Raw genomic sequence first — 13,108 nt, forward strand, 5'->3', positions numbered from 1 at the left:
ACTGGGCTTAGGCCCAAATTCGGGGCCCAATTTGGACCCAATATGCAATCTTGATTTTGATGGAATGAAAATAGAACAATCAATCGGAAAGCAAAGATGTTCGAGAAAGTTTAAAAAAACAAGTGCGGGTTCCTGTTGCCGCTTTGTTGTGGCTTCTCTCTGGCCGCTAAAAGCTTGCAGAGTCGTGGCGATTCTTTCGATTTGTTCTGAGAAGTTGGCCAGATGCGCCGTTGGAGTGTTTATTCTGCTTAATTGGAGGATTGTCTTTGTGTAATTTGCCAATAACTAGGGTTTAAAGATTCTCTATGGCTACATTCGGTGCTGCGCCGACTAACGCGAATCCTAACCGTTCCGCTGAGGTAATTGTAGTGATTTTTGCTGTCTTTTTTGGAATTCGACGATTGTTTTGTTCTGGTTGCTTTGGTGTCCTGGACTTCAATTAGCGGTGCTTAGGCTGATCTGTTTTTTTGTTCTGTTTTGGGTTTCCAAAGGTGGTACAACCTCCCAGTGATTCAGTCTCCAGCCTCTGTTTTAGTCCCAAGGCAAATTTCCTGGTTGCTACTTCTTGGGATAATCAGGTATGGTTCTTTTAATTGGTTGATTTCGTTAAACAAAGAAGTGCTGCTTTCGTTGCTTCCATTTTTTTGGTGTATTTTTATAAAAATGTTGCGAGTTTCTTGTGGGCAAAGCAGTGCTGCTTTCGGTGTTTCTTACTTTGGAACACTACTCTGTTTCCTTAGTGAGATCAAATTTAAGGATTTCTGACTCTGTTTTTCTTCTTGAATTATTGAAAACTCATGTTTCTTTGTGCTTTATCAGTTAACCAAGCTAACTACGTCAATCTTTTGGCCATATTTTAGGTGCGATGTTGGGAGGTGATGAAATCAGGAACTAATATCAGTACTGTTCCAAAGGCATCCATAACACATGAGCAACCGGTAAGCTGGTGTTACATGGATTCCAAGTATGTCATTCGAATACATGAACTGTCCCTGTTTTGCTATTAACGCAGTTCCTGTTTTGCTAGGTCTTGTGCTCTGCTTGGAAGGATGATGGGACAACTGTCTTTTCTGGGGGTTGTGACAAACAAGTGAAAATGTGGCCATTATCATCAGGTGGCCAACCTGTAACTGTAGCTATGCATGATGCTCCTGTTAAAGAGCTTGCTTGGATCCCTGAAATGAATCTCCTAGTAACAGGAAGCTGGGACAAGACTCTTAGGTAATTTGTTGATGCTGCTCATTCCTTGTATGTGAAAATAGGGTTTGTTGATTATTGATTGGATGTTCTTCTTCTTCTTTTTTGTTCATTCAAGGGCAGTATTTGTTCTTCCTGAACTGTGATTAAGCTTTATGATTGCTTCTATATAGGAGCTGCATGCTCCATCAGTTGTGTAATCTTACTGTCTAAGAAATATCTTGCAGAGCAATTTGATTCCCATACGACATATAATCTTTGCATTAAACCTATTATTTTGTATGAAAAGAAAAATATACCTTTTCTCCTTTTTTGCTAATTAATTTGTTGTGGGATGAGTGGTTATCGGTATATATCATTAATTTGTTACGTAATAGTAACCTACAGGTGATGATTTTTTTATAGTTTTTTTTCTATTATTGGGTTGTTTTATTGTGTGCTCCTCTTGATGTGCTTGTAATTGCCTTGCCTTTTGTTGGTTGGTGCTTAGCTTGATACTTTATATGTTTTGTGATCTTATGATTCCATTGTTGTCATGGCTTCACCATGGCTTTCTGTCGCCTTTTGGGGGACGCCGCAACTCTTTGCCTCGCCTTATTAAAGAAGGCTGTTGGGGATGCTTTAGCAACGCCGTGGCGACGCCTCAACGATGCCAGGGTGATGTCATGGCACTGGGCCAGCTAGCCCAGAGCCTTGTAAAGCCCAGCCCAAGCCCCAAAACTGCATCAACATCAACCTCTAAACCTTGAAACCGATCGAACCCTTAACTTGTCATCCTTTTTTACTGTTCTAGGCGCCAATGTCTGCACCTTGCTCAGCCCCTTTGTACAGCCGCATTATCCCATTGTGGAGTTTTTGTCCACTATTTCTTATATTTTTTAATTTGTTATCTACTTCATTGCTTTGATAGGGCTATTTTTTATTTATTTATTTATACTATCAGTATTAGTATTTAGTGTATTATATTATTATTTATTATTTATTGTATGTGCATTTATTTTAAAATTTTAAATTAATTATTTATTTTTATTTGTTAGTTATTTTGTATTTTCTTGACATATTACTAATTAATAATACATTATTATTTATTATTATTTTCTTGACATATTACATTATTATTTATTTTTATTTGTTAGTTATTTTGTATTTTAAAATTAATAATTATAGGCATTAATTTTTTATAAGATATAATATATATAAGTTTTTATACATGTGCGCTGTGTTCGTCATTTTATCGCTATGATGGGCCCCATGTCGCTATGGTAGTTCACAGGCGCCGCTTCGCAAAAGGGCGTCGTGACAACCTTGATGCTTTCTTTCACTAATTACTGTTTTCTGCCTGGTCTATACAACAACACTTTGGGGCTTCCAGAATCTGTAGCCAGATATACTTGAACTTATTTTTGTTCTTTTCTGCTTGGAAATATAAGTACAAGCTATAAAGAACTTTGGCTGTGTAACATTTTCTCCTCCCATCCTTGGTACATCTGCAATAATGCTTAGTTGCTTCTAATTGTGCAAGTATCTCTTCTCGCAAAAGGTGATGCTTAGTTTCAGTGTAATTTCTATTTACTTTCAGGTATTGGGATCTAAGACAGCAGAATCCTACTTGGGTACAGCAGCTTCCCGAGCGTTGCTATGCACTCACTGTTAAGCATCCTCTTATGGTGGTTGGCACTGCTGATCGAAACCTGATAGTTTTCAACCTGCAGAATCCTCAGGTAGTCTTCTCTCTGTAATCAAGCGACTGTCTGCTCCTAGATAGATCAAATACCTCTAGAAGTAGTAAAGAGATCTCTTTGAATAAATCTTTTTTACTTTATCCATGTGGCCTGTAATATTTCCTGTTGTCTCCAGATGTCTCCCTATTTCTAGTATTGTCTATGCAAATGTGCATGATAATTGTTGGGTTAGTAATTAAAGAAACATACATTAATGTTATAATGACTTGGAGGTTATAAAAGAAATTCTGCATCATTTAAGAGGAGGTTATTGCCAAAAATTTTACTTATTCATGGATATCTGGTCCACCTTCCATGAAAATTGAAATAACAGTTCTGATTGATCTATTGTCTGAACATTAGAGATTCCTATGTAATACATAAACAAGTTTCATTGGACGTATGATAAAAGAGTTCTGTTTCATTTTTTTAATAGGAGGTTCTGTGAAAAAGTTTTCGTACTCGAGGATGTGTGGTCCAACTTACATGAAATTTGAAATAACAGTTCCAGTTGATCTATTCTCTGAACATTAGAGATTGCTTCATAGTATCTAAATAAGTGCCTTTTCAGGTCTATGATATATGAAGTACATGGAGTTGTAGAAACATGCTTTCTGCTGGAGGAACTAGATATTCTATTTGAGGAAAAAATGCATATACCAGTTAGATGAATGATTAACTAATTCCTGAGAGTTTGTAATCGTCATGAGCTCATTTTAGACTTGAGTACATGTGCTTGGATATGTGAAAATATTGGTTTCACTTTTCGGTCATGTCCACAGTTATTATTAGAGACCTTATACATGCTTGTGCATGTTTAAGGTTTTTTAGGCTATTCCGTCTAATTCTCCATCTTTTGTGTCTAGATCTAGCTATGGCATGTTTGACATTTGGGCATGCATTGTCTGCATGACTATAGCACAAACAATATCTCTCAACAAGCAATTTGATGATTCAACACACTACTTGTGTAGTGCCTGCTACCAGCCTCTCGTATTTTTGTTTCTATTCCTCTTTCTCTGTTGCTGAATGCTCACATGGGTTTTGGCATATTACTAAAAAGAATATATATTATTATTATTTAATCATTCATCAATAGTAAAGATACTGTTTAATCTTTGATGTAATCACTTCTGCTAGCATAAATTTTCTTCTTGTGGAATATGACAGAATGAGTTCAAGAGAGTTGTGTCACCCTTGAAGTACCAGACAAGATGTTTAGCGGCGTTCCCTGATCAGCAAGGATTCTTGGTAAGTTCTGTGTGTGTTCTATATTTAGGTTTTGGTGTAATTATTATATTTTGATGTGATGTTTTGTGAGAGGAAACATTGTATAATTATTGCGAATTGTGATAGTTGAATAGTAAAAGATAAAGTTAAAAGAGAACAAAGCTATTATCATCTCGAACTAAATGATAAATTTTTCAAGGTTATGCCATGCATGCACAATAGTGACGACTTCATCTTTCAATTCAATGATTCTTCTTTGCAAAGTATCAAATCTGTCCCGGATGGAATCGATTATTTTTTTCGAAATGAACATGGCTAAAAGCAAGCTTTTATTGAGTTAATAAGAACACTGAATCTTTCCTTTGCTATAATGGAAACAAAATCAGGAGTGTTGATCAATATCATGCTTTTTTTGCCATTTTGCTTACTCCAGCTGTATGTAGATGCTTTCAACCTATTTTGATTGCACAGTGTTCAATGCTTTCTTTTTGGATGTTCAAAGTTTAGAATGCCTTTCGTCTTTGGCTCCATTTAATAGATTTGCAGGGAAATATGTACAAAGATTGAGGCTGAAAATGTGTCATCTCATACTGCCCTCAGTTCTTTAGTGATTAACCCTATCACTGTTGATACTGAATACTTTGCAATAACAGCATCTCTCACCCCAATTTTCAGGTTGGGTCAATTGAGGGGAGGGTTGGAGTGCACCATCTTGATGAATCACAATCAAGCAAAAACTTCACCTTCAAATGCCACAGAGATGGGAATGAGATTTACTCTGTCAACTCATTAAATTTTCACCCTGTAAGATTTTTTTTTTTTTAAAATCTCCCATTGAACTGGAGTACCACTTTCGCTTCACTCATCAGTAGTTTTTATATGTTCTGAAATTGGTTAACTGGTACGGAACATTCATGATGTGTCCATGGTAATAATCGTTCCTATTCTCTTGGAAATTGAAGTGGTGGTTGTTGAAACTCTACTTTTTCATGATGATGCATCTGGAAAATAGTTTTGGCCAAGAAAGATTAAGTTATGATGAGGAAAATGAGGCATCACATCTCCCATGCATATTTGGTAATTAATATTGGTATAAGAATTTCACTTGAACTTTATTCTTAAGTCTTCTGTTTATCTCTGCTCCTAAATTGTTACTCTTGCTTTGTTGTTTTGACATTTTGGTGTATATTGCTCTCACATGTTTAACATACCATAATTTACGAAGTTCTAGATCTAACGTTTGTTTCCAATTTGTTTCTTCTTTACTATTTTTCTGCCAACAATTCGGCTTTTTTTCCATATCACAGGTCCATCACACTTTCGCCACTGCTGGATCTGATGGAGCATTTCACTTTTGGGACAAAGATAGCAAACAACGGCTTAAGGTATAACAGGTTTCTGATTGAATAATCAATCTGTCCTATGGCGCTGCATTTTATGTACCTCACTACTTATATTAATCTGTGGGTTTTAGGCAATGTTGAGGTGCGGCCAGCCTATTCCTTGCAGCACTTTCAACAATGATGGTTCAATCTATGCATACTCGGTATGTGGCTTGCCTACTCCTTCAGCAGCATTACAAGTTGTGCATTTCATATTTACTTTAAACCCATGGAGAAAGACAGCTCAGCCTTATATGTACTTAAAATTCAGGTGTGTTACGATTGGAGCAAGGGTGCTGAAAATCACAATCCGTCAGCTGCCAAGACGTATATATACCTACACCTGCCACAGGTACCATGTTCAACAGTTCCCATTTTTTTTTATTGCTAAATCTATGTAGCTTTGTGCGTTTCTAATACCCATTGCACATGCATATGCTCTGTCAGGAGGCTGAGGTCAAAGCCAAACCCCGGGCTGGAACTAGTGGCAGAAAGTGAATCCTGCTTTTCGATTTCAGAGAACAGAAACTATATATTCTGTATACAGTGCGCAATTACAATAGCATCACATCATCGATGATAAGATGATGATTGGTTGCTGTAAGGTAGGATGGGAGTCTCAATATGGCAATCTTTTGATCCCAAGTATAGTGTACGTCCAACTGCCATGCATATGGTTGTGATGTAAACAATTAAGTCTTTTTTTTATGCTGTCGTGAGTAGGATTGAATTTTATTTAGATTAGAGCAGCAGCCCAACCATCTTCCCTACATGATTTGCCTTTCACAACCATTCAGGGTATGCTGCTTTTCAGTATGCTTCAGTTCTAAGATTGATACATGGATTGGCTTGCATTAAGTTTTGATTCTGACTTGCATTTGTTGTTCGGACAAAATCGTCCAGTATGTGATGGTCATAATCATATTAAAAGCGCTTCGAATGATTACTTTTGAATTCAAATAGTTTTCAAGGGGATTGATCAGTTTAGAACTTAACTGCATTGGCAGAGTATGTTAGACCATATGTTTATGTCAAACCTTTTGGAGTATAAATCATCTTGCATTGTTTAAATTCTTGTTTGGTTGGATTATAGATGAAGATTATGGATTAAATGATTATTGTTTGGTAGAGTGCTGAAGGATGAGTATGATTAATGGAAGCTGTCTTAGTTTGCATTATTTGTTTTTGGGACCAATTCCTCCCTCTTCCCTCCTTGTGCTTCAATTATTATTTCTCAATTATGAAGAAATAAACATGTTATTTTGGTGGTTGTCAACTTTTTATTCACCCTATTGTTGAATCCTAAATAGCAAATCAATAATGGCTATTGGTAATGAGCAAAACAGATCACTCTTTATGTAAACTTCTACTTGAAGATTTTGTGAAGAACAGAGCCCACTGTACTGTTTCTTGTTTCTCTCTCTACTTTTTAGACTGAAAATAAATTTTCTTGAGGATTTGCTTGATGGGCTCTTTTATAAATTGATTATTTTGTTTTTGTAGGTTAAGTAAATGAGGGAGGGAGGGAGACAGAAAGGTAAAAATGTCTTGATCACAGCTTAAATATATGAATATAGGTAGGGTGTTCTATTCAGAGCAAGAAATTGGAATTACTGAAAATTAGAATTAGAAAAGAATGTCCAAATCCTATGTAGGCCTAAATTGACAGCCTGGTGAAAGTAGGCAGCTGACAGACCAATCACGGGGAGTCCCAAAAAAATTGCAATTTTTAATCGATTTATTATAAGCTTCCATAATTAAATGAGATGTCTTCATTTACAATTAATTGTTCTAAACAACCTTATTGAGTGGCCTTTGAATGTCTTGGAATTTAAACCTCTATGGCCATACCTACGTTTGTTCCTTTGAAGGTTGCATTATGTGCCCTATTATTATTATTATTATTATTATTATTATTTATTGATATATCAAATTAGAATAACAAACACTTTCATTTCTTCCTTTTGTTACTATAAATAAATATTTGAATAATGGGAATATTTATTTGTACTTTAATGCAATTAGGATGTCTTTAAAAAAATTACAGATGACCGGTGGTGTACACTCTACATATACTTCATAGAGTGACTTCAAATATTAGCTCAGATTTCACCTTGGCATTCAAGAAAGATTCAATTTTTTTAATGTGAGTAATAATAATATTCATCTTCCTACACTCAATTACAACCCCTAATTAAAATTAGAAGAAGATAATGAGTTTAGGTAAATTAGGAAATAACCACCTTTTAAATTCAAAGATAATTATAACAATTATATATATATATATATAGGGAATGTTTAGGTTCAAAATAGCACCCCTAGCATCTTGTATGTAATAAAAATTTATACGGTTTGTTCATAATTACGTGTTTGTATTATATTAATATATATAATGTTGTCTGTAATACTACTGTGTCTCATCAAACGATATGTTTTTCAGCACTGATCTAAATTTAAAATTCACCACAGTAGCTGCAAATTCACCACAGTAGCTGCAAATATATATATTATATATCTATTACCCGGCATCAAATAATCGGAAACTCTTCTTTTTAACTCACATGCATATATATATATATATATATTTCTACTTTCACAATTCAGTGTTGCTAGTCCGAAAAAACAAACAGCAAATTTGCATTCCTAAAAATTTCCAGACGCACAGCCATCTTTGGCTTCATGACAAATAATAACAGTAACAGATATACAAAAATAAATAAACCAAAGAAAACGACTTCAAATTTAATTGAATCACACCATTCATCATCGACAATATATATATATATACATACATACATACATATTGATATCGTGAGCTCCATCCAAACCGATCTCTATAAAAACCCCTCATCAACTCATTACCTCACTCCATAATTTCCAGTCGGTCGTATTTCCATTTCCATTTCCATTTCTTCCATGGCCATTACAATGCCATCTTCTCTTCTTCCTTTCTTACCACTTCTGCAACTCACAATCATCCTCTCCATTTCCACCATGCCTCAAGTTCGCCCCCAAGAAGCTCCTGCTCCCGGACCTCCCTTCGCCTGCGACCTCTCCAAAAACCCTTCGCTCAACGGCCTCAAGTTCTGCGACCCGTCGGCGGACTCCGCCGCCCGAGTGGCGGATCTCGTCGGCCGCCTCACCCTCGACGAGAAAATCGGGTGGCTGACCAGCGGCGCCGCCCAAGTCCCCCGCCTCGGCATCCCTAAATACGAGTGGTGGTCGGAGGCCCTGCATGGCGTCTCCTCAACCGGTCCCGGGACCAAATTCCTCTCCCCGGTCCCCGCCGCCACCAGCTTCCCTCAGGTCATCCTCACCGCTGCCACTTTCAATGAGTCATTGTTCCACGCCATCGCACAGGTCATTCTCATATTCCTAAATTAAAATCCAAATCAAATTTTAATTTATTTTTAATTCTACAGCTTCCAATTTAGTTAATCAATTAATAATAATAATAACTACAATGCTGATGTCTTGTTGTGACATCTCTCATTCCATCATCTTCCTTGTTTCTCCCGATCAAATTCGACCGACATTACTTTAACACGTACGTACGTTTGTTTCATTTCTAAGGTTGTCTCGACGGAGGCTCGTGCAATGTACAACGTGGCGCTATCGGGGCTGACATTCTGGTCCCCGAACGTCAACATTTTCCGGGATCCTCGATGGGGCCGGGGCCAGGAAACTCCCGGCGAAGATCCTCTGCTTTCGAGCAAATACGCCGTGGCTTACGTCCGCGGCCTTCAGCAGAGGGACGACGATTCCGGCGATCATTACAAGCTCAAAGTCGCAGCGTGCTGCAAGCACTACACGGCTTACGATCTCGACAACTGGAAAGGGAACCTTCGATACACTTTCAACGCCATCGTACGTTGTCTAAACGATCATTTACGCTGCGATCATTTCAAATGTTAGATTTTTTTTTAAGTTAAACGATCGAATTTTTGTGTTCGGCGTTGAGGTAGGTGTCGCAACAAGACTTGATCGATACGTACCAGCCGCCGTTCCGGAGCTGCGTCGAACAGGGGAATGTCGCGAGCGTAATGTGTTCTTACAATCAGGTGAACGGAAAGCCGACTTGCGGCGATCGGGAGCTCTTAGACGGCGTAATCCGGGGGCAATGGGGGCTCGACGGCTACATCGTGTCCGATTGCGATTCCTTGGAAGAGATGTTCAATAGGCAGAAGTTCACCAAGACAGCAGAGGAGACTGCAGCCTTGGCTGTGAACTCAGGTCCGAACCGGAAACGGACAATTTTTTCGACTTTTTTTTTTTCGAGGAGTTTAAGGATGTTTTGTTTCTGAGTTTATTTGATCGATCATCCAGGGTTGGATCTCAACTGTGGCTCTTTCCTGGTGAAGAATGCCCGGGCTGCCGTCAATCGCGGGCTGCTCAACGAGTCGGCTGTCGACCGAGCTGTCTCGAACAACTTGGCGACGATGATGAGGTTGGGGTTCTTTGACGGCGACCCGCGACGGCAGATTTACGGGAGCCTCGGCCCGAACGATGTCTGCACAAAAGCGAATCGAGGACTTGCACGGGAAGCTGCTCGACAGGGGATCGTGTTATTGAAGAACACGGAGGGGTCGTTGCCGTTGTCACCTGCGGCGATCACGTCATTGGCGGTCGTCGGGCCCAATGCGAATGCAACCGTCGCTATGATCGGAAACTACGCCGGTATTGTCGTCGATCTTGTCTCGATTTGCAACGATTGTTTGTCGTTACGTTGAAATTCCGCGCGCCGTGTTTTTTTCAGGGACGCCTTGCAAGTACGTAACGCCGTTGCAGGGTTTGACGGCTTCGGTGCCGACGGTGTACCATCCCGGCTGCGCCGATGTATTTTGCGCCATCGCCGATGTGGATGGCGCGAAGAATGTAATAGCCGGAGCTGATGCGGTGATTTTGGTCGTTGGATCGAATCAATCGATCGAGGGGGAAGGACTTGACCGCGTCGATCTTACTCTCCCCGGACAACAACAAACGTTGGTGTCCGAGGTTGCAAGAGCATCGAGAGGACCGGTGATCCTCGTCATCATGTCGGGAGGCGGCATGGACGTGCAATTCGCGAAAGATGACCCGAAGGTGACGAGCATCCTTTGGGTCGGGTTCCCTGGCGAAGTCGGCGGTGCCGCCATTGCCGATGTCGTCTTCGGACATCACAACCCTAGTAAGCGTCGTTGCATTGTCATAAAATATTATTACCACTCTTACCTCTATTGTTTAAATATGTTCTCAAATGACTGCAAATTTGAAATTGTTTCAAATGTATGATAGGCGGGAAACTACCAATGACTTGGTACCCGCAGTCGTACGTCAATCAAGTTCAAATGACGGACATGAACATGAGGCCTGATCCGGCCCGAGGCTATCCGGGCCGAACTTATAGATTCTACACCGGCCCGGTCGTCTTCCCGTTCGGGCACGGGCTAAGCTACACCGAATTCGACCACCGATTAGTTACGGCGCCGGTGCACGTGTCGCTCCCTTTAGATGAGAACCACGAATGCCGTCGAGGTCTCTCGACGTCATGCAAATCGATCGACGCGGCGGAGGAATCATGCAACGGTCTAGACTTCGACGTCCATCTAAGCGTAAAGAACGTGGGGTCGAGGACCGGCGGGCACACGGTGATGCTATTCTCGAGCCCTCCCGACGACGTCGACGGCGGCGCGCCGACGAGGCAGCTTGTTGGGTTTAGAAAAATGGAGTTGGGACCAAAAGATGAAGAGATTGTTGAGTTTAAAGTAGACGTGTGCAGACATTTGAGTGCTGTAGACGAAAATGGGAATAGGAAAGTTGTCTTAGGACAACATTTGCTTCATGTGGGAACTTTGACACATTCCTTCAATGTTCATATTTGAAGGGATCATTTTTTTTTTTTTTTTTTTTTTTTTTTGTCACATTTCTTTGTCCTAAACATGAAAATTGTAAAATAAATTGAGCATAATTGGAGAAGAAAGAAGTGATTTGGGCAAATTTGGGGATTATTGTTACATTGTGGTTTTCTTGGATTGATATGAATTGGGCTTATTTTATAATTTGGGCCTTCGTTGGGCCCTTCACTTCTGTTGGAATATAATTTCTCAAATTCAGTTATTTGGCCTTTCAATTTATATTTACTTTTTTTGCTGTTGTTATTTAAAAAACAAAAAAAAAAAAAAAAAACTCGTTCCTAAGAAATTATATCTATTTTTTATAATTTTTATTATTAAATAAAAAAATATATTAAGGGAGTATTAAATAACTATATATATATTCTAATATTTAGATAAATTTTGAACTCTTTATTGACTGAAAAAAAGTTTATAAAAAAAATGATATCAAACTTTTTAATACTCCCTTCGTCTCAATACAATAGTCTTTACCATTTTTGTCCGTCCCAAAATAATAGTATTATTTTCATAAATAATCATATCACTATAAAACTACCTTTGCTTTTTCATTTTTATTACACAATTGTCACTACTTTTTACATTAATATACTCATAAGGGTAAAAAAGTCTTTTACTCGTACTTTTTATCCATTACCAATATAATATCAATATTATTTAAATCTCGTGCTCAACCCAATAAAATTATATTTATGGGACTAAGGGATTACTATTTATAAAAATTCTCTTGACTACAAAATTTTCAAAACCTCTAATATAAAGAAGCTTTTGTAAGCTATGATTGGTAGGAGTATTATTTTATATTGTGATATATATAACCCAATAAATAATTTTATAGAGTCTATCTCAACTAGATTACATCAATTTTAATTGACAGATACTAAGTTTGTAATTTAAAAAATTAATCGATCCTTTTCTTGTGTCCATGAAACTTTACCAAAAGCATCTTTGTTTATTTTCATCCAATTATATATATATATTTTTTTAATTATTTATTCTATTGTTTGCAACCTTTGGGTAAATCTAAGTGGCATTATCTTTCTACAATTAAAAAAATATAAAATAAAATAATCATAACAATAATGACCATTTCATGTTCATTGTTATTATTCAAGTTGGTCTAAATTTTTATTAAAATGATATTGTTAATGTAATTTTAATTGGTGTAATTATTCTATAATCATTATATGATAAAAAAAAATAATAAATATTATACATAAATTATGTATGTTTGTTAACCACAATAATTGGAAAATGGGTGATGTATGCTTTGAATATTCTGCATGTTGGTATATTCTTAGATATTTTAAATCAATAAAAAAAAAATTAATATAGATTATTTAAATCGAAAACTTAATAAAAATAAAAATTGCATCTTGGTGGAATCTAATTATTATGACGTAGTCTCCACTGATTATTCAATTATTTTTAAAAAATTATTTTTGACTTCAAGATTGTGTTTAAATCTCATGCTGAAGGGTCACGTTCTTTTTAAAAAATTAAAAGATAAACTTGACTTCGTCATGTGTAGAGTGTTGAAATAAATTTAATCAATTTATTTATCTTGATTAAAATATTGAAGTGAACATTTTTATTTTGAATTTTGTTTCGAATTTTTACTACATAATTTTCACATTTTTTTTATAATTTTTTTATTTTTTTATTTGATTATTAGTTTTTTTTTTTC

The 13,108-nt window shown here is 37.3% G+C and overlaps 2 protein-coding genes across 2 annotated transcripts; both read left to right on the top strand.

The window, feature by feature from the left end:
- The first annotated feature begins 94 nt into the window (after positions 1–94).
- Positions 95–6,395, top strand: LOC127262480 (protein RAE1-like). The gene is made up of 11 exons (XM_051291180.1): positions 95–359; positions 492–578; positions 861–938; positions 1,028–1,221; positions 2,777–2,918; positions 4,089–4,169; positions 4,824–4,952; positions 5,456–5,533; positions 5,623–5,694; positions 5,802–5,882; positions 5,978–6,395. Exons 1-11 carry the CDS (start codon positions 306–308, stop codon positions 6,026–6,028), a joined length of 1,047 nt encoding a protein of 348 aa, XP_051147137.1. The 5' UTR covers positions 95–305; the 3' UTR covers positions 6,029–6,395.
- Positions 6,396–8,372: 1,977 nt separating this feature from the next.
- On the top strand, positions 8,373–11,551 carry LOC127262475 (beta-D-xylosidase 3-like). The gene is made up of 6 exons (XM_051291167.1): positions 8,373–8,890; positions 9,104–9,397; positions 9,496–9,763; positions 9,857–10,207; positions 10,287–10,697; positions 10,805–11,551. The coding sequence occupies exons 1-6, from the start codon at positions 8,447–8,449 to the stop codon at positions 11,389–11,391; spliced, it is 2,355 nt and encodes a 784-aa protein (XP_051147124.1). The 5' UTR covers positions 8,373–8,446; the 3' UTR covers positions 11,392–11,551.
- The last annotated feature ends 1,557 nt before the right edge of the window (positions 11,552–13,108 follow it).

Source organism: Andrographis paniculata, unplaced genomic scaffold, assembly GCF_009805555.1.
Source record: "Andrographis paniculata isolate CXL003 unplaced genomic scaffold, ASM980555v1 Contig65END, whole genome shotgun sequence".
In the NCBI taxonomy this organism is placed as follows: Eukaryota; Viridiplantae; Streptophyta; class Magnoliopsida; order Lamiales; family Acanthaceae; genus Andrographis; species Andrographis paniculata.